Source organism: Anoplopoma fimbria, chromosome 20, assembly GCF_027596085.1.
Source record: "Anoplopoma fimbria isolate UVic2021 breed Golden Eagle Sablefish chromosome 20, Afim_UVic_2022, whole genome shotgun sequence".
Classification (NCBI taxonomy): Eukaryota; Metazoa; Chordata; class Actinopteri; order Perciformes; family Anoplopomatidae; genus Anoplopoma; species Anoplopoma fimbria.
This window is the reverse complement of record NC_072468.1, coordinates 10,952,154-10,974,293: the sequence shown is the minus strand read 5'-3', so window position 1 is coordinate 10,974,293 and position 22,140 is coordinate 10,952,154. Positions and strand designations below refer to the sequence as shown.

General features: G+C 43.9%; 1 protein-coding gene across 1 annotated transcript in view; it reads left to right on the top strand.

Moving 5' to 3' along the window:
* The first annotated feature begins 540 nt into the window (after positions 1 to 540).
* The window catches only part of ldlrad4b (low density lipoprotein receptor class A domain containing 4b), a 35,778-nt gene continuing 14,178 nt past the window's right edge, over positions 541 to 22,140 (top strand). The window contains 1 exon segment of the mRNA XM_054621289.1: positions 541 to 917. Coding sequence (XP_054477264.1) covers positions 824 to 917 — 94 coding nt within the window. The 5' untranslated portion in view covers positions 541 to 823.

Below are 22,140 nucleotides of genomic sequence, written 5' to 3'. Positions count from 1 at the left end.
CTTCGTAAACAAAAATAGTATTTTCTAATTGAAAGACAGTAACTTCCCGAGATCCGAAATATGTAAAAAAGAAAAGTAAAATAAATAATATTCACGGATATAAGGACATGATTGGTCTAATCTATTCCTGTTTTTGGTACAAACAAAAAAAGGTTTTTGAAATGTTGGATGTCTACTTTGGATCATACAACCAGTCTTTTAATAATATCAACACAAAATGTGGTTGAGTCAGATAATCATAGAGCTTAAACATGCCCAGACACATATGTGTAAACGTGAGTCCAGACTTTCCCTGCTTGTATTTTACATGTAAGTGTAAGTGTATGTTGCATGTTATTATATTTTGGGCTGGTTGAAGTTAGAGTCGTGGTATTTCTGTCCGCTCCTGAAGGCAGCACGTCTCTTTCCCCTTGTCTGGCCCGCCTCTGGAGCCCTCCGATTGGCCAGAGCGGCAGTCAGTCAGTTTGTGGGCGAGGCGTGAGCCCGCTGTGTGTGCGCTCTGCTCCAGTAGAGGAAGGACAGCTGCTCTCAGCGGCGGAGGAAGGAACGGAAAAAACTATACAATGCGTTAGCCACGGGCAATGGCTCGTCCCCAAAACCTCCTTCCAGTTCACTCTGCGAGCCGCTCCTAGACAAACATGGCGTGAGAAAAAAAAACCGTGGGGAAAATAAGTGCGAAACTGTCGGGAGTTACTCGTCGCGGCGGACTCTGCTGCCGCTGCCTGGAAGTTTTCTGTTGTTTTCCAGTCGTGGGGCCCCGACGGTGGCGGCGGCGGCGTCGGCGGCTCTCACCCCGGAGCGGTGTCCCGGTCCGCCCAGCCCCATGCAAAACCTAACGGCCCCTGGCGGCCCCGGCAACTCCAATGTCACCTGCTCCTGCAACTGCACCGCTTCCCAACCACAGGGAATGGAGATATGTAAGTAAAATAAATAAATACAAATGTGGCTTTGCTTTTGACCGTTACAAAAACCTGCCCGGGAGACTTTAGCGCTTAATCCGTGTTATGTGCACTCCCCGGTGTAGCGGCAGGAGGGACCGCAGATCAGACCGTGGCAGTCATGCAAGACGGTCGACCAGGTCCGCTGCTAACTCGCTGTCGGCCGGATAGTCTCTAGTCTATAGGGACGTACAGTATCTTTACAGTCTGTTATCAACGCACGGGGATTTAAAACTACTTACTGGTGTCTTTAATCTCTTTTCTTGTCCTTTCTTGCACTCAGAGTGTGTCTGTTCCACACAATAATAAGTTTACAGTGGTTATCAAACTTTAAGGTATGCTATAGTATCCGTTCACGTGACGTAGTCGTGCTGTAGTACTCAACAGTTAGCTTGCAGTGAAAAATCATATTCATGTAGCATTAGCATCCTACAAACTTACAGTTAGGCTATCTATGGAAACGTGATGCAGCTTTTCTCTAGTTCCTGTTAACGAGAACTCTTCTACTGTGAGTGGTTTTTTTTCTTTGTCTGTTTCTTCTTGCTTTACTTTTTCTAGACGCTTTTGCTTTTTCTTTAAATATTAATTCTCGGAGCCGAATAGGCCTGCCGGGGCTGTGCATATGCTCCGAGGGATCACCACAGAGGGTTAAATAGTTTGCCTGTCAGCACAGACAGGAAACGCTCGAATGGTATGTTATGTCTGTCTGCCTCCTGAGCAAAGCCCGGAGAGAAACTATCATTATCAGCTCGGCCCCCTCAACACTGCTGCCTTGCCAGATCCACTGCAGATGTTCCTCTTTATGGCTGAAGACACAGAGACATACGCACAGGGGGAGCAGCAGCAGACACATGCAGACAGACAAGTAGAAATGCAGAGGACAGACAGACAGACAGACAGACAGACAGTGTGTCTGTGTGTGCACATCCAGTCTGACAGATCTGCAGACAGACGGAAGACAAATAAACAAGAGACACATAGCAGACACGCAGACAGGCGGGTATAGACCAGGACAAAAGCCAGACAAGTACGACAGAGATATAAACAGAGGACAGACACATCTGAAAGCCAGACGTATTGACGGACGGACACGCAGACGAGCTTGCAGACAGACGGACAGAGTTACAGTGATGTGTAGTTTCCATTGGGGGCCGAGGGCCAGGTCCGGGCAGAGTGAGGTTGAACGCAGGATATTAGATGTAGATTTGGCAGCCGAGCATGGTTTCTGCTGACGCCACATTGTAACCAAGAAGTGTGTGTGTGTCTGTGTCTGTGTGTCTGGCAGGCAGGCAGGCAGGCAGACGAAACCAGTGTTCTACCATTTTTTTGTGTGTTTTCTGTGGCATCATCGTATTTCCAGCAAGGAAAAAAACACATAGTCAGGCATGAACGGGTGCATCCACAGCCACACTGGTACAGCAGAGAGAGAGCCTAATTAAATAATCCAGCAGAGAGCTGCATGAGACTTCAGACAAGCAGAGCTGCAGGGAAAAAAAACAAAGTCAAATGATTCTGTATTTAAGTGCATAATAAACGGCGTGCTGTATTTAAGATCATGCATGCGTCTGTTTGGTGCAAAATAACAATGCTGGCCCTGTATTTTCAACATATTTCTCTCGTCATCCGAACGCCTCACCAGTTGGAGGGAGCTCAATTCACAAGTGGTTCGAAATAGCCGCGTCCCACTGTAGCGGCCGTCTGGTTTTTGAAAAGGGCTCTTGTTTGTCGGCTGTGTTGTCATGCAGACTCGGCAAAGGCTGAATAATGTAGCTCATGCTTTGATGATTTCTGTGGCTGAAGAAAAGAGCTACAGTCTGCCTTTTTTTCCTTCCTCTTTTTAAGCAGAGCGGGCGGTCTCACTGGTGTGTTTCCTCTTCATTCAGACGAGGAGGGGAAATTGAAAGGGGGCACAAAAAACACAGAGGGAATCACAGTGCAGACAGTGTGTCACGGCCGGGAATCAAACCTCTGCGCCCACACGCACACACGTGTAGAATTTTAAATGCGGAGATACATGTAACAAGTGTTGATTTCTCACCGTGGCCGCGCTTGGATTCATTGTGGTTATCTGGTATCGTAGGTGTGGTGTTATAAAGTCCTGAGATATTGTGAAGTCCTGAGGTGAAACAGCGCCTTTTCATGAAGACATGCTGTATTTCTACATATTATTTAGCTTAAACCTCCAGGTAGCCATCACAGAAAGTCATTTTTTTCCTCTATTGACATTTTTAACCCAAAGTGATGTTTTGTTGCTCATATATTATTATAGGAAGTGTAGGGGTATAAAGGAAGTATAGGGGTTTATGCATGGAGGCATAGTCCCTGCAGGGTGACACCATAGGCAGGTCCTCTGCAAACACCCTTCACTCTTAAGTCATTTAATCTTGTATTGACTCTTCCTCCTATCAGTCCCGTCTTTTCTTAAACAAATGGGGAAATACCAAGCCAACTGCTTGAGATCACTTGTTCCTAATGCAAACACCCTTTCTTTTTCATTTCAATCAAGAGACGTTATCTTGGTAGCAGTGGTCTGATTCGTATTATGGACAGCAGAAGATTATGAAACAAAGTGAAAGAGCAGTCCTGTTTACTAATGTTTAAGCAGATAGTTGATTTACATTATACATTTGACTTTTTTGGGGTGGTGGGGGATGGTAAAGTTTGCATGTGATTGCTTGTTTTTAGAAATGTAATGTTTTAGAACATTGGCATTTTGGACCAAAAAAAAAGTTCCTGTATCAAATGGGGTAGTCGAAATTCCAGAAATATAGTAGTCGATGCCAAAACCAGTAAAATTCATCGATTTCCCTTACTAAATTCAGTACTACAGTAAGAAACGAAAACGAAACAATAAATTCCATGTACGTCAAGGCACCACTTCCACCATTATTAACGTTTACAGACTTTTTTTTGCCACATTATTTTTAATCACGATGTTCTGCGTTTCTCACCAAAAACAAAATTTTACTTTATCACATTTACTTTTGCCAAATACAAATTTTTACTGAACGGAGCTTGAATGCATCAAGTGTACCTTGATGCAAACTCCCTACGTTAGCTGTTATCTCTGTTATTCAGCCGAGAAGGACTGTGCTGCCCACCGGCTGCTAACAGCTAACGGTGGCTAGCTCTGCTTATGCCTATTTAGCATTGTAGGCCACAATGTACCATTATCAGGGATATTTTTACGCCTTTTGACGCCTTGAGTGTCGCCTTGAGTGTGAACTTGGTAGCAAAGTTTGGTTTCTTGTCACATCCCCATTGAGTATTGACACATTTATATTTCTCTTAGTAAGGCGTCAGAAAATTGTCTTGGTATCAGGACCAAAACTCAGATATCACATTGGCAAGAGTATCAACCCATTTATTGTGAAGGAAAGGTTTTCAAATGTGTCTCCCGAGAAAACACAAGAAAACCCCGTTCTATGGAATAATCTTACAATGTCTTGTTATCATCCTCCTGCTTCTTTTGATGCACACATAGCGGTATGCATGCCCTCGCCTCTTGGGATAGGCCTGGGTGCATGTGTCAGAGACTTGAGCGGCTGTCTGCGTCTCTGTGTATGTAACAGTTAGCCTGCAGCAGGGGCCAGCCAGCGACAGCCAGCCAGCCAGACGGATGTAAACGGCCTGATCTGTAATCCTGTGTGTGAGCGGTGTTAGTGTGTAGGTGGCGGCTGGGGTCATCTGTCAACTTCCCTCAGGCCAAACACGCACACCGGCTAGTTGTTGACTCTCCCTTCGAAAAAAAAAAAAAAAAGCACGCACAAGAAAAATATACGCATGTACACATAGGCGCACGCGTTTACACCCAGATACATGCAGACAGACACACGCAGACAGCCTCTCGCCGGCTCAGCCAATATTTACCCTGCAGTCTCCCGCCAGACAGCCAATCCAATCTCTCACTAAGCTCTTTGTTGTTTGTTTGGGGTTTGTTTTTTGCCTCTTTCTCCATGTTTGGCTTGTTTTAAGTGGTGTTGTTCAGTTTGAAATTAGTTTTTATTTCGTTTTATTATTAATGAATTTCAATAATTAGCCCTGGTATTAAAAAAAAAAAAAAAAAAAGACCTTTGGGCAGGGAGTGGCAAAAACAACCAAACGCCATTTAAAATGAAAAAAAATCTTATTTTTTCCCCCTCCCTGACAGATTTTTCGCGATCACTGCTCCTGTAATTAATTTCATGGGGAATTTTCTACACTTGGTTAGTGTCTCTCAGTGGAGCCTTATTTAGTCTGCCACCTCTCCTGAGCTGAGGGGGTTACAGCAGTGAACAGCGGCGCTCCACTTGCGTAGGGTTAAGAAAGAGCTCCTTGTTTAATGTAAGTCAGAGGGCAGAGGCTGTTTTTTTACACCATGGGGGTTGACCGGCAGACGCACTCTGCTGGCTCAGGTAACTTTAGCACATATTCTGGTAGAGAGCACACTGCAAACATATCCATATTGTAAAGTTATCTGGAGAGGGTATTGGTTTTTCTCAATTACAACAACACAGCAGACTAATACAACTCAGGGTGGCGCAATATTGCTCGCCATTAAGTACGTCATTATTTTTTAACCCTTTTAAATCCAATACTCCCCTTGTAATTTATCTTAAGCGTATCTGCTTATTCCAGATCTTTTTTGAAGCAATATGAAGTCTACAATGAGCGAAATAGGACTGCTAATGAACGTGTTTTCGGTTGAAAATGTCAGCAAATATCAAATATCTTCTAGTGTTTTTAAAATGTGGGATCAACGGTCCAAACCCCAAAGATAATCAGTTTTGTATTAGACAAGAACAACAACAACAAAAGCGTGGTACACTGGCCAGCCCTTCGGTTCCCCTTCGTGATGACACTGTTTGCTCTGTCAGCACCGTTTACTTACTTTGCTCTGTTAGCGCTTTTGGCACCGTTAGCTTCTAGCCGCCGGCCCAGCTGTCAATAATTGGAAAGCCGTATGTAGTCTGTGAGTATGTTTTTGAATTTCAAATTATGGGCCTTCAATGAATTATCAAATTGTTTGCCAGATAATTTTCCATTGATTTACTAGATTATAATCAATCATAATCAACTACAGTCCCAGCTGTGTTAGTTTGCGGCGGTCATCACTTTGTGTTCTGTTAGCATTTGCCACGTTTGTTTGGCTTGTAGGTTACTCACAGTGCACTTTTTGTAGGAGCAACGCAGAATGTAAACATAAAATTTGTTTGTTTGTTGGCTTGAAAACTGGCTTTTGTTGTTGCAGAAAGGCAGTGTGGTTGATGTGTGACTTCCCGTGTTTGTTTGGGCTCTTTGTCCCTGTGTTACTGAGCCCTCACACCAGTTGTCCAGGATGTTTAGCTATATATCATGTCATGTTAGCACAGCAGGGAAAGGATTTTTCATGGCTTCTTTTGGTAACTTTTTTTTTTTTGCATTAAATCAGCTTGACCACCGTTCAAATTCTCATCTTGTGGCCCCTGCAAACCCCCTGTTTCTGGAATCAAACTGACAACCTCTCGAAGCCACAAGCATTGTGGGAAAACATAGCCCTGGAGCAGCTCAGCTCATTCCAGCTGAGCCGGGTCAAGTTCAGGCGGCCACTTCCGAAGTCCAAAGCAACGAGAAAAAAGGGTCAAATTCCCCCCCCACCCACATCCCAGCAGCACCTTCGCTGCTCCAGCAGCATTCAAGAACTCGTCACTGGCTGCCAGGGCTCCCTTTGTGTCTAGATTCTGCACCCCCACACACACACACACACACACACACACACACACACACACACACACACACACACACACACACACACACCCTCCCCTGGTTCCCAAAATGCCCTTGGGACCAGGGCAGATTTGTAGTCCTAGTGTGTCTGGAGACAGGCCATCCGTCAAGTGTGTGTGTGTTAGTATGTGTGTGTGTGATGGCGAAGGTGGGGGGTGGTTAGTAGTCTGCTGTCTCGGTCAACATCTATTTACACACAGTCTGACTGCTCGAGATGCTAAAGAGTCCCGGTGAATGAATCAGCCCCCGCTGTCTGCTGTGCGTCTCATGACTCCAGGTCCGCGGACATGGACGGAGGACATATTACAGTCAATCAAGGCACTGTGCTCCAGACAGTACACAAGCACACTTGTCTTTTTTTTTTCTTGCCATGTCGCAGATTTGTTTTCCCCAGCATTGAGGACAAATCAAACCGCTTGGCATGTTTATTACCCTTTTGTGAGCCAGAGTCTCTCTCAGTGAGCGCCTCGTCTCTCTCTCCTCACATGAAACAAAGCAGCGATTATCGCTTTGAAATTACAAACGCAGGAAGAAAAAAAAGAGGAAAAGAAGAATCAAGCAGAAATGCCGTGCCGCCCGCTGTTTGTCATATTTTGGGGTAATCCGTTTGTTTATGTGTGCAGGAACACCCAGACTGTGGAATAATGACATGTCTCTTCAAGTGGTTTGCAGGATTTTCTTTGGATTTTGAAGAGGCTTACTAGTGAAGTTTCCAAAGGGGCGTCACAAGTGTGGTGTGTGCGTGTGTGTGTGTGTGTGTGTGTGTGGGGGGGGGGGGGTTCTGTACTTCTTAGGACTGCATTTAAAAGCTGCACTGCAAGAAAATGACATGTGGTCATAACCATTTTCATACCGTGTACAAGGGAAATCGTTTGCATGACTTTCAAATTGTCTCCTGCACAAGCAGAAGCTTCAATTTGCAGTTTGCAAGAGTATAGTTGTGTACTTATTGCTGAGAAAAAAATTAGCTGAGAGCAGCAGGCGTTGGTCTTATTTCTCTCTTTTTATTTAAGTTGTAAATGCATTATTTGTTTTATACACTTGAAGGAAATGATGCAGATACCAGCAGTTTATTCTTAGGAATGAATACATCACAGAGGGCTTCTATGTATCAACAGCAACTTGGACTTTTTTGACATGGGATTAGTTTACCTTGTTAGGGCATGAAAGTAAGTGTTAGATAGATGTTTGTTATTTTTCAAACCATAATGCATAGGCACGTGCTACTATTTAAAAGGGGAACTGGGGGAGTACTACTGTGAAGAAAAGGTGCATTAAAGCTAATGTGGCTCCAGAGGGAGCTGTGTGAAGCCTGATAAATAGGCTCCAGTCATCACTGAATCAGCAGCGGGTGGGGCTGAAGACTACGAGCTTAAGAAAAGAAAAATCCGAGTGTGGAGTTGGAAAGAAGTGAGCTTACTAGACCTCTGCAGTTCTGCTTGTGAGTCGGAGCTCGAGGCTACATTAGCCGCCACTAGCTTAACACACCCAAATCTCCCATCGGGACTTGCATTGTGGGTAGGACAAGGGAGAAGAATGGGTGGAATGGAAAATCATTATGTCTGGTTCTGCTCTGTTATAAAAAAATTAAAAAAAACTCAATAGAGAGTTTGCTAAGTCAGTGGAGTACCCTTTTAAAGATGTAATATGGATTTTGAGCCCTTTCTGACCCTCTAGTAATAAGTGCAAATGCATCCAAAAAAGCAACAACATTCTCAGATTCAGTGTCAATATTTTTCTTGGTCCAAAATTGGCACCCGCCTTTTGCCAAATGCAAAAAAAACGTCTACGTTGGTGAATAAAACAAACATGGTGCTTCGCCATTGGCGGGTTGCCTTAATAAGTCTACTTCACTACAAACTCTCATCACTATGAGTTGATTGTTATCTAACTAGTTGGAAACAGCTGCCGTCAGAAGCAGTCAGAGTCAGCATGTGATTTTAAGTTTGAAGTTGTTCTGACAGTTAACAGTAGAGAAAAGATATAATCATGATAGTTTTCTTTAAAGCAGCAGATCAGCCTCAACTGAATTCCCCTAGTTATTGTTCTTCTCACACATCCATACGTTGTGCTCTCCCGCTGCAAGAAGACACCGATCATGTGTGAACGAGCTGCTCTCGTTATGACAAGTGGTTCTTGTTGCTGTTTTTAATTTGCCTGAATATAACCGTAGTGATTGACAAGCGCTTGCGTGTTGCCTAGCACCATGTCGAAGCCTCTCTCTGCAAATAATACAAAAATAAAACACCTCAGTTTGACTGGAATCTGAGCTACAAAAAGAAGGAAAGCATTGCGGTGTGCCTCAACTCATTAATAATCTGTGGGTTTAATTCTTAATCCCATTTTGATGCATTTTTCGTGTGTGTGTGTGTGTGTGTGTGTATGTGTATATATATATATATATATATATATATATATACATTTTTTAATGGTCCTTAATTTTAAATGACTACTCCCACGAATATACCCTCCACAGTTTTTTGCACACCACTCTCCCTCCTGTCCTGTACCGTGTCAGCTTCACTGTAAGAACCGGACCCCCTCGTCAGCCCGACGCTCTCCTGTCAAAGGGGGGTAGATCCACAGTCCCCGCCAGCTGGGCCGCTGGCTGAGCCCTAACTAGGCCTTGCTCTGGGTCTGACCTTATCGCAGGAAATTACAAGGATTACACCAGAGGCTGAGAAGGAGAGAGAGATGTGTTTTGTGTTTTAAATTTAAAAAACAATAAGACAGAACAGATGGATTTTGCTCTGTAGTCGCATAATATGCAGTTGGATGAAATGTGGCTTCCCATCAGTTGTGTATATATATTGGGGCTAGGTAATAGAGTTCTGCAGGAATGACATATTTTTGTTAGCATCGCACTGGTTCCCTCGACAAAGAACGATTAGATTTATCGATTTGGTAATATTGCAGAAAATAAGCTATCTGGCAAACAAAAGTTTATGATACTTGCACGTTTTGTTCAGCAAGATAATCTTCACAAATGAACACAACTTTTATGATTTTGAAGCATTAATGCAATTGACAGAAGTAAAAAGTTAACGTTAGGCTATAAACGAATACAAGAACACCACAGGACTGATATACTGATGACCATAGGCTGTATGTGGAAAGTGGACGTAGTCGCCGTGACTTCACCCATTGGTTTGTGGACTTTCCGTTATGAAAACCCTTGCGTTTGGCATTTTTGCCATCGCCAGTGAACAGAAGTGCACTTTTTTTAAATGCAGAGGAGTGATATAGGGATGCCGTAAAGGCTCTATTGGCGACCTGTCAATCACAGTAAGCCCGCCATAAAGCATACCCTGCTTTATGGTCTATTTGACTCTAAATGGACCATCATTTACTAAATGAACATCATGCTGTATTGAAGAAGTAGAGAAGTAGAGTCATTTTCTCATAGACTTCTATACAACGAGAATAATCGTCCTCTGATGGCCATTAGAAAGAATGCAGGTTCAAGCCAAATCAGAACCAGAGGTAGCCGCCTGGTGATGACATCTTGTAGTTTCATTTAACCACTTGTTAGCATTTGCCTTTTTACAGAGACTTAAAAGAGACATTTTAAATCGACCTTTAAAGCTTCAAAATTCACAAGAGGAGTGCTTATTGACGTATTTGTATGTAACCAGGAATCTACCCAAAAACCCGATCAAAACAGCCATTGACTTCAAGACCAAGGAACAGGAAGTGCAAAAATGTTGACTCACTTCTGGAGTTTAGGACTCATTCCTGCAGCACTCTATGGAACAATACATGATTCTTTTTTACATTTTAACCCAGTTTAACCTCCCAGCCTGGAGTCAAGTGGTAAAGGATGTGTGTGGGCGTCAGAGAGAGAAGCCTCTGGTCGCCCAGATCCTTCTCCTCCTCGTCCTCCTACCTCCCGCACTGCTGCTCGGCCTTCATTGCCGATTCAGAGGGCTGTCTGATTTTTTCACACACACACACACACACACACACACACATAAACACACACAGACACACACTTCGCTCCCCTCCCCCTCATCCTCCTCCTCCTCACCCCTCGGCAGCCACCAGCTGACCCCAATCAGGCACAGGGCCGGCTGTATTGTCTGGCTGGGGAGAGGACACACACACACACACGCTCATAGACTCAGACAGGGGGTCAGAGGGAGATATAGGCTGTCTAGTCTGGTCTGGGCTGGCTCTTTGACTCCCAACCCCCCAACCATAACACAGCACCTCTCCTCTCCTCTCCTCCTCGTCTCCCTCTCCTCTCCTCCTCGTCTCCCTCTCCTCTCCTCTTCTCCTTCCCTGGCTTCATTCAGACCCGTTGGAAGTCCCAGATGTATCTGACGCTTTTTATGCAAAGTGTTTTGAAATGGCTTTGTCTTACTAACTAAGTTATCAAGCGTCAATATCTAGATACTTTTGCGTTCTTGTCTGCCTGGTCAACTTGGGGACACATGGGACACAGCTTTGTTTTTGTCAAGGAAAGAGCATATTCCAACTTTTGTTAAGTTGTATACCCATAAAACTGCAAGGGCTCCACCATATGTTTTTTTTTTAGGGTTCATACTGAAACACTTATTAGTAATAAAGGAGACCTTATATTTGGAAGTTGTATTTAAGACAATTTTAGACAAACTTAAGACAAACTTCTGGTAACATAATTATTTCAGCGCATTTTTAATTAAATGCTGAAAGAAATAACTTTTCAACCTTATCTTTACAAAAAATAGCCATAGCTCTTCCCATGCTGACACCTTCTTTGCACGTATTGCTGACCATAATACTCCCATACTGCACTTTTTCTCTAGTTCGGGAGAGACAATATTTCCGTCTCACTCCCTCTTCCTCTTCTTGCAGTTCTTGTGCTCCTGGAACTGAAGTTAACAGCAACTTCAGCAATATTTGGTGTTTGCAATCTCGCTTGAGGAAGCAGCTCCATTCCTGTGCAAATGTTTTCTTCGTCTTTGCCCATCAGAGGCACACCCTCCTTCAGTGTCGACAGTCTGTAATAATGTGTAACCATTCAGATGCTGTGGGTGGGACATTAAGCGCGACTAAAAACTTCCAACCAGGCGGCAAACCTCTGGTTCTGACCCGTGAAGCCAATGCAAAAGTTTCTTCAAACTTGCATTCTATCCAATGGCCAGCAGGGGGCGACTCCTCTGGTTGAAAAAAAAAAATGTATGATTGTATAGAAGTCTATGCGTCTATACAATCTCTATGCGAAAATGACTCTACTTCTCTCTTGATTTATTCCCTCAGTAAACATTGTAAACATGAGTTTATGGTCTCAATCTCTAGTTTCAAGTCTTCTTCAATACAGCATGATGTTCATTTCATAAATGATGTCCCATTAAGAGTCAAATAGACCATAAAGAAGGGTATGCTTTAAGGCGGGATTACTGTGATTGATAGGTTGCTGCAACTACCAGAGCTGTATATGGCGTCTCTACGTCACTCCTCCGAATTCCAAATATGATAACTTCTGTTCATTGGTTGCAAAAAGCAAAGATGATGCCGGCCAAATCGCCAAACTCAAGGTTACAAATGCAGTCCACAAAGCAATGGGTGACGTCAAGGTAACTAAGTCCGCTTCTTATATACCGACTATGCTTCCAACAGAGAGGCGGCTGCATCGTAGCCAAAGTAGCGCATTTCTTCAAATGAAATAGTTTTATTGTTAATCGCAAACGAGATTAACAAACCGTTACTGAGCCTTTTTCATTGACACTATACATTCAACCCACAGCATTAACAGATTTATATAAACTAACTATGAACGGAAATATATTGGTTCTGTTCAGAGTCTGGTTGTCATGGAAATAATAGATTAATAGGGTAAGAGAAAGCTGAAGAGACCAATGTATCATGTAGGCTAACTGAAAGCATTTGACCCTGAGTTGAAGTGGCCATTTGTGTTCAAATTCACCACTTTTTGGAGTTCACACACTGATCCACACACTCAGCCTTTCTCACTAAACGAAAGAGGTATTTTTAGTTTTGAATTAGACGCATGGAGAATGGAGAGGAAGACGAGGATGGCATTACTCTCTGCCTATCTCCCGTCCCTGATCTTCACGCCTGGCTTTTCCACTGGAAGCTGGGCAGCTCCCGGTTAGCGTTGCTAACGGCGATCAGGGCTCCTTGCTGCGCAGACATCCAGCATGTGAATTATTAATATAGGTCACAGTCGCATCCGGCTCGGCCCGGGCCTGAGTGCTGTCCCGACGCCATCGCAACACGCGCCCCCCCCTCCTCGCTCACCCAGGGCCCTTCCCCATCTGTCGGCCGGATTAGCCCGAGCGGATCACCCTTCACCGAGGTCTGCGACAGGTGAGGCTTCCTAGCGAAGTGGGCCTCCACGCCAAGAAATTGTCCTGTGAGCGATGACTTTTATCTGTGAATTCCAAATTCTTAAAATGTAAGTAGCGCCCTCTGATGTCATGAATTTGCCAACAAAATTCTGTTCGTCTGCGATGATAATAATGATTCTTTCCATAAACACTTAGTCCCCCGCCAGTTATGCGGCACCCTGGGCTGCTCATTTACAGCAATTATATTTTCATGAGACAGGAATCTTAATGGGAATAGTTTATGGATCTTCATAAGAAACTGGCTTCCCATGATGAATTGCATCCTTATATATGTCTGTGTGTGTTCGTGAGTAGGCGGGCGGGACCGGTCGGGAGTCCCATTTCAAAAGCCAAATTGCTTTCCCTCGGTTAATATGTGACTGTTGCTGCATTGAATGTCTACCATCCTGGCTCAATGTCTAGGAGCCGGAGCACAGAGCCTGTGTGTGTGAGTGTGTGTGTGTCACAGCCCTAAACAGAGACAGACATGCCCTCTCAGCTGTTTTTTGTCTGCAGAAACACACACACACACACACACACACACACACACACACACACACACACACACACACACACACACACACACACACACACACACACACACACACACACACACACACAGAGAGAGAGACTGCAGCTCCATGCAGCATTGAATGGCTGTGAATCGGCCTCAACCGAATATGATCTACTTCAACTTTTAAAATAAAATCAAAAAAGATCCCAATCCCAGAGTTATTATATCATATTTTAAAAACACCTCCCTTTAAAAACGCTAAAATTGAACCTCGCCACGATCTTGGCCTGACTCCTAAAGGTTAAGCTGCCACCACCAGAGCAATACGCACTGTAACGACCACTAAAGAGATAGAAAGTGTGCGTGTGTGTCCGTGCGTGGGTGTCGCTAAGTCGTAGATGCCTCCGGTTACGCTCGGCCTTTACGTCGCCCCAAAAACAGTTCTCCCTCGTGGAATCGGAGGCTTCTTTTTATTCCGCGATATTCGCCGCAAGCTGAACTCCCTGAGTGGCGCTTTCTACAGAGAGATGGAGAAGAGACGGAGGGAAAAAAAGGAAGGAAGGAAGAAGGCGGCGTGGGTGGATGGGTGGGGGAGTGCGAGAGAGAAGGCAACAAAGATATGACAACGGGGAAGAAGAGAAAAGACTGTTGTTCAGCTGCGACTCTAGAAAGTGAATTTAGAAGAAAGAAATCATGAAACACATAAGAGATGCGCTTCATTTGATATCATCTGCCCGAGCTCAGCTGGATCAACCCATTCTCTCATCAGCAGAGCAAAAACATAAAAACATATCCACATGCACAAGATTTTTTTGAAAGAAAAAGACAACAGAACAAATCCCAACATATGAAAAGGGTCGGTTCACCCAAAGTACAACCAGAAGTTCTATAAATTAGGCCTGGGCAAAATAATGATATTAAATCAATATGGTGATATGAGCCTATGTAGTGTCTTTACTTCTGCGTTGTGAATGTATTTTTAAGACACACTTCAAATACGTCTTTACAATTGTTTTTATTGTCTGTCCAGCAACAGCTAAACCGATAACAGGGCTTTTCAGAGTTTGTCTTCCACACTGACCTTCAGCATATACCTGCAATTGTGGAAACAAAACAATGTCTGGATGAAGTGGCTGCTTGCTCATCGCCTTCCCAAGGGAGTCCAAGGCAAAGAGGAAGCCCCTCAATGAACATATATACATTAATTATCACTAAAACTAAATAAAGTAATTAACATAAATAAGATTAAATAAAGTAAATACAATACACTTTACATAGATTAAACAATCTAACGTACGTGTTGGACATTAAGAAAATAATACAACAAGACATACATAAACTCACATACCTGCAATTGTGGAAACAAAACAATGTCTGGATGAAGTGGCTGCTTGCTCATCGCCTGTACAATATACATAGCGTTACTTAGCTTTCAGCTAACAAACACAATGTTCGCTAAGCATGCTAACAGTACCTATACGAGCAACACCGCTACGCAGCAGACACACCTCTTCATCACATGCAGGTTTACACAAATACAATATTTGGCAACACAACAAACTAACATGAAATCATTAAAACAACATTATATAACATGTACACTAACTTCTGATGTTATTTACAACTTAAAACTAATAAAAGTCAGAAGAGCGATAAAAGTGCGTACCTTCCCAAGGGAGTCCAAGGCCCCACCCATGGAAGCGCGGGTAATGTCATTGTCAAAATAAAACTCCCACTCCACTTCCGCCAGTACTCGCCGACCCCCCCTTCAAAATAAGAGTGTCTACTTTAGTAGCTGCGGGAATTTACTGTTATTCAATACATATAGCGCAACAACAAAATACTACTACTACACCTACACTGTGATTATTTCTCAAAAATGCCATTGTGTAAATATTTCATGAAAGCGCCAACGGTCAAGCCTTATAAAATAGTTGCAACATCGATATTGAGTGACAAAAAATATGGTGGTATTTGATTGTCTAAGTGTCACACTACAAATGTTTTTTTACTGAGTCATTCGGGCTTTTGCATTAATTTGCTTAGGGTTAAGATTGAATAATGTTTTACTGAATCAGAATCGGGTTTTAGATAAGTGCAAAAATATAATATGAAAAGTAATATTCCTGCAAAAAGCTAGATACATTTTAAGGCAATAACATCCTACGTTCCCTAGTTTCAGCTTCTGCAATGTGAGGATTTTTTGCTATTCTGTCTTTTTTAAAAGTAAAGTGACTGTCAAGCAATTTCAACCATTTGTCTTAAGCAAATAGTGATGGGTGATGCTTCACCATATTCTGTCATTTTATAGACCATACGATTAATCATAGAGAGGAGAAACCTGGCCCTCCAACAAACAATATTAAGCAAAAGCAAACGTTTTCACTTTCATAGTTTTTGTAATAATTTCTCAAGAATCTACTGTAGGCAACAATATAGATAACAGTCCCTGTGTGATATACATGACCTTGTAACAATACACTGCCTGTGTAATCAATGATTTGTGTCTCCAGCACAAATAGGTAGCAGTCTAGACACAGCGTGCTGATGGAACGTTTCTCAGAGGCGACAATAACAACAGTATTTCCATTCATCCATAAATGGCTCCGTTTATTCAGCGTGGATAACTCGTCCATTGCTTTTCAAGTCTCTTAGTGCAACACAGAGCAGACATTTGTATGTATGAGTTAGAGCTGAAACGATTAATCAATTAGTTAACGGGCAGAACATTAATCTGCATGTTGAGTGATCATCGTAGTCACGGCAAACATCTCCTCAAATGTGAGGATTTGATGCGTCCATCAGTTTTTGTTTTTTTATCACAGTAAACAATGTACAATACCGTACCCGAATCAGAATAGTTTGATTGAAAATCGGATCCGGCTGTTCAATACGTTCCTTTTTGCTCCCAATAGACTGACAGATCTGGCAAATCAGAAAACCCATCGCCATCGACCACGTTAAGATGCGGCCCCCTCCACAGTTTCATAATGAACTGTAAATATCTTTTACACTTGTCATCCTTCGTGGGGTTCGGCGGGCTCATATCGTCCATGGCGGTGCGCCGCGGCCGGATCTAGGTCGTTTTATAAGGGTCGAGGTGAAGGTGATTCTATCTAATGGAAGAAGTAATATATTCCCTGATATCTGAAAAAATCTCAATACGCCTAATTGTTGACCTCTTCACTAAAGGTTAGCAAGAGAGAACATCTTTTTTTTTTGTTTGGTCATTTTGACAAACCACCCCTTTAAATTCCTGACATTACTGCTTTAACGTGGGTAAAGGGGAAGCAGTTAGTTGCGGAGGAATGGAGATGCTGTATCGCTGCAGCATCCCGGGTTGGTCGTCTGCCCAGAGGACTGGATTTTTGTTCTTCTTCTTTTCCTTTTTTTGTGTAATGCACGAGTTGCTCTCCGCATTTAACTCCCCTCTGTTTGAACCCCTTCAATCTCCCTCCTCCATCCCCGCAGCCCCAGGTCTATTTATACCTCCTTCCCTCCCGGATCAAGCTTAAAACATCCTGGTCATCACCCAAACACCACCCCCCCTTTTCTTCTTCTTCTTCTTCTTCTTCTTCTTCTTCTTCTTCTGCAGATTATTTTCCTTTTTTGTAGTTTCCTCTGTATTGTCGGCAGCTGTTGCTCAGCACCGCACCGAGGTTCAGCCCGCGGTCACGGCCAAGTGTTCCAGCAAGGGGGGGAGAGAACTTTTTTGATAGGACTTTTTTTTCTCCTGTATTTCCCTTTATCTTGCATTTTCTCCTCATATATATGCTCAACTTGCTGTCTTTTTTTTAACCCCTTTTGCACTGATGTTGCTCTCGCTTCCCTTTATCACTGTCTCACTTTCACTGTCTTCTTATCCTCTCTCTTCCTTCCTCTCTTTTCTGTCTCTGTCTCTCTTTCCTGTCTAATCCTGCCTCCAAGGCATGGGGGGGGGTTGCTCTGTTGGCTGGGCACATTGAGACGGCGTGTGGAAGACATGTTTACACCCCTTCATGTGTGAGAAATTGGAGGGAGTGGGAGAGAAGGGAAACGTGGGAGGGAAGGTGGGAGACAGAGAGGAGGCTGGGAAGAGACAGAAGAGAGGAGAGACACGATGAAAGAAAAAGGAAGGATGGATTAAGGAGGAGACAGATAAACACAGAGTGAGGGAGAGTGTGACAAAAAGAGTAGGAGAGACAGACATAATGAGAGAGGAAGAGGAAAAAACGGCGGTTTAAATAGAGAGAGAGGGAGAGATGTCTCTCGGTGGGGAGACGGCGAGTTCGACAGTGAGTCATAGCAGAATAAAACGCCACGCAAGCATATGTTGCCGTTGAGGAGACATCTTTTTTCCAAAATGGAAACCAGTTATGATTTGCGGGAAGAGGTTGAAAAAAAGAAGAAGCTGAGCAGATTAAATTGAGTTATTACAAACAGACGGGGTGTAATTACAAACCAGAGGAGGAGGCCATTTGTCTTTTGAAGACACAGAGCTCTCTGTTTCCTCATTATGTGTTTTTAGATGTTTTAGTCCACTTGAAGCTTTTTTCAGTGTACTTCAGGATTTGTCTCTTGGTCAGGTGTGAAAAAGGGCTGCAATTACTGTTGCTATTACGGCCACTATTTAGTCATATTTTTACACATCTTTAATTTAGGGTTCAGCCTTTAAAATGTCAAAGAATAGTGAAAGTTGTTCAGTTCAATCAGTTCAATCCTGATCCATATGACCTACATAAGTAAACAAGACCGTCAGAGAGAGTGCTTAATTACACGGAATCATGCAAGTTTTCCAGAAAACTCCTGCGGGGCCTCTAGCAGAGACCAGTCCACCGTGGACAGACACAGATCCGGCTTCGCTGTTGCCTTCTAACCTGCAGTCAGAACTCTGAAGGGAGGAGGAGAGCTTCGCACCAGTCTCCTCTTGCTCCATCCAGGAGCAGAGCTCCGCCTTACTGCTCTACCGGTCCCCGCTGGGAGCCAACACCAACCCAACGCTGCCGGAGACCAAGGCCGTTTCACTGGGAGGCACAGGAGAACCAAAAACCAGGACTGCAAGCAGCAGACTCTCCCTGCTGTATTCAAGATGTCAGCTTTTCTGATGGGACTCTGGCACTCGGGAACACTACCGCCGCTTTTGTCCACAGGGACCGGCAAAATCACCCCGAAACAAAAGTTCCGCATTGTAACTTTAACGCTACTGCATCCAACGAGATATTAGCCAAAAGTCAGCTACAACTAACTAGTATTCTAATTATTATTATCATCATCATTCTCCGGAATGAGCCCAGTATGTCTGTGTAACCCCAGTAGACCCAGCAGCTCCAGTTGGATGCGTCCCATCATGTCCCCCTGAGCTACCAGTGCTCCCACCCACGGTATCCCCCCTGCTGTCTCTGGTTTTGGCTGATAGAGTTTTGCAGCACATACTCGGCATACGTTCTGTCTGGGAGGCGTCCGCTGCACCTCCCGATGCAAAAAAAACAAACCTGCTTTAGAGTTGCACTGGTAAAATCACCTCTCCTGTGGGGGTGAGGTGTGTGGTGATTGAGTAGGCGGGATGGGGGGGTTCTATTTAATGTGCCAGGAAGCATGCACAGACAGACAGACAGACAGACAGACAGACAGACAGACAGAGAGACAGAGAGAGAGAGACAAAAGCCCACTCGTTTCTTCTTCCTCCTCCTCTCTCATCTCTTGTTTTGTTCTTTTTTGTTCTGTCTGCCGTTCCGCTGTTTTGTTGTTCCGTCTCAGAGATGAGACACAAGACGCCGCTCTTTGTTGTTTGTTCGCCTTTTAACATCTGTCTGCCTTTACCTCGTTCTCCCCTCACCCTCTATCGCTCCCTCCGCTGACTTCTCTCCCCCCTCGACTGTTCCCTGCTCTAATCTTTGCATCCCGTCTCCTCTCTGTGTCCAATATCTCTTGTGTTTCTTCAACCTGAGCCATATTCTCTTCATCCTACAGTTGTTGTTTTTTTTATATTTGCCAAGCTGGCAGCTATGTGCTACTTCTTTCCACCCCCCTCCCCTCCTCACCCACCTTCTTCTGTTCAGCATGAATTTTTACCTTTTCCTGCCTTGAGCAGCCTGTGATGTTGCACAGAAATGAAAACTGCATAATCATTTTCATAACCCCCCAACCCCCCCCTGATAAGTTAACAGAAGCTCCATGTGTCGGGGGGTTAGATGGTTTGCGTACACGTGATTACATGTTAGAGTATCTCTTGTTCTATCTGTTCAATCTGGGAGCTTGCAGTTTTTTTTCTTAAAGTGGCCCTATTATGCTTTTCCACTTTTTCCCTCTTCTTTAGTGTTATATATGTTTTTTTTTTACATGTAAAAGGTTTGTAGAGTGTAAAACCTGAAGTCCACACCTAAAAGGAGTTACCCTCACCCTCAGAATCACTGCTCCTGAGCTGCCTGAAACGGCTTGATTAAATTCTCTCCTTCACTTCCGTAACTTTATGAGGTCACAATGTAACGGAAGTCACGTAAAACTCTCCGGCTAGTTTGGCCCTCACTCAAACATAAAGAAAAAAGTTCATGTCTACCATGGTGTAGTCGTTAAGACAACAGTCTATCACCTAGGAGACCCGGGTTCAAACCCCGGTGTGAGCTATTGTTCCTTTATCATTCTCCGGAGGAAGAGTTTTTTGAAATGTGAAACGTTTACCAATCACAACAGAGCGGGCTAGCTGACCAATCAGGGCAGACTTTGCTTTCTGGAGGGAGGAGCAAGCTCTACAATGGAGCGTTTCAGAGAGAGGGCGAGAAGAGGTGCTGCAGGACAGCCAGGATGAGAAAACAAGGCAGATTATGACCATTAACGCATGTAAACATGTATTTTATAAATAAAAAAATAATAGGGCCTGTTTAAGTTGTTTTTTAAGTTCTTCAATTTCAGGAAACCTTTAAACATCATATGTTAAATGTTTAGTTTTTTTGGTGGTGGTCTGTTGCACGATTTTTGTGAGTAGCATCAATTTATTGTTAGTTTGGTCTTTTTGTGGTAAGTTGACAATAAGACATCACCAGAGTTATCCTTAAAGGGCAGTTTGCTCTGGTCAGAACCGGGGACTACTATGTTACAATGACTCATATGGCCTCGAGTTTGGTTTTGTGTTACAACAGAAGTATTTGCAAGTGAGTTGAATTTGTGAAGCATGAGGAAAGCGCTCTCTGATTGGTCGGAAAGTTCATGTGGGAAAACTCCCAATAAGTAAAAAGGAAAAAAAAAAAGGAAAAGAAGAGCAGACTCCCGTTTTGATCAATAAACAGCATTAATCGCACCGATTTCCAATTTCACAACAGTTGGGCAAATATGCGCAGGTTGATCTCGGCCCTGGTCATCATCACTTAAAACACCGTTTGCATTTATCACATAAAAGCAAGAGATACAGTTATTAAAATGTTTTGACACGCAGCCTGTTGCCGGATCTGGTTTAATCCCCCAAAAAGGGAGCGCAATGCTACCTCCAGCTTGGTCGGTTGGAGTTTATATCACGTTCTCGCCACAAACAAAAACTGTTAAATTGTACCAGAACCTGAGGTCACCTCTTCTATGAGTGCATCCTATTGTCTAGCATCCTCCCACTACTGCTGTCACAACAGCCCACTGCCATGTGTGCTTCTCTCATGATGATGATAATGATGCGCACGTTATGCGGCGAGCCTCGTTGTTTTTCCAGTAACGGTCAACACTCTGCTCCCAGGTTAAAGCACATCGCCGCACACCCCTCATAACCTGCTCCAGGTTATTATGGTCTGTCGGACAGCGCTGTCTGGTAACACTGACCCCTGTTTTCTCCCCCTGCAGTGCCCTTTGCTGTCATCTTGTTGTTTTCCATCATCATTTATTGTTTTTTGCTTGTTTCTTCAGAAGTACTCGTAGGGCTTTGGGTCCAGGTAGCTGTTGTTTTAATGTTCAGACTGATGGCCTTTCACTCTCTGTCTTTCAATCATTTGCTGCCAGGGTGTGTAGAAATAGTGGAACAGGCTGCCCGATGTCCTTTAAAATACATAGTTGTAATTAACATGATCATCAACAAGCAACTGAATAATCAGAATTATTAGCAATGAAGGATGTGCATTCCTTTTAAGCAGAATAACACACACACACACACACACACACACACACACACACACACACACACACACACACACACACACACACACACACACACACACACACACACACACACACACAGCCATACAGGCAACCCTGTTGGAGCTTTAAGCAACATGCTACTGCAAACTGAGCTCATACAGAATGTACCATAACCCCCACACTCCTACACACCTATTCACACTGACCCTGGCTGACCCCGGTCAACACCACACACACACTCACTTTAACCCTGACATCACTGACCCTCCAGTCTGGTTCAATCACTCAGAGAGAGTGTATTCAGTCTGGGCTTTATGGCGCAGAGGGGTGGGGGTTAGTGGGGGGGGGGTCAGGGGTGTCTAGACGCTATCCTGTCTGTCTGGCTCTGATAATGTACACACACACACACACACACACACACACACACACACACACACACACACACACACACACACACACACACACCTGAGAGACTGCAGGCCAGCTCTGACTGCAGAGCAGTGTGTCCGTATGTGTGTGT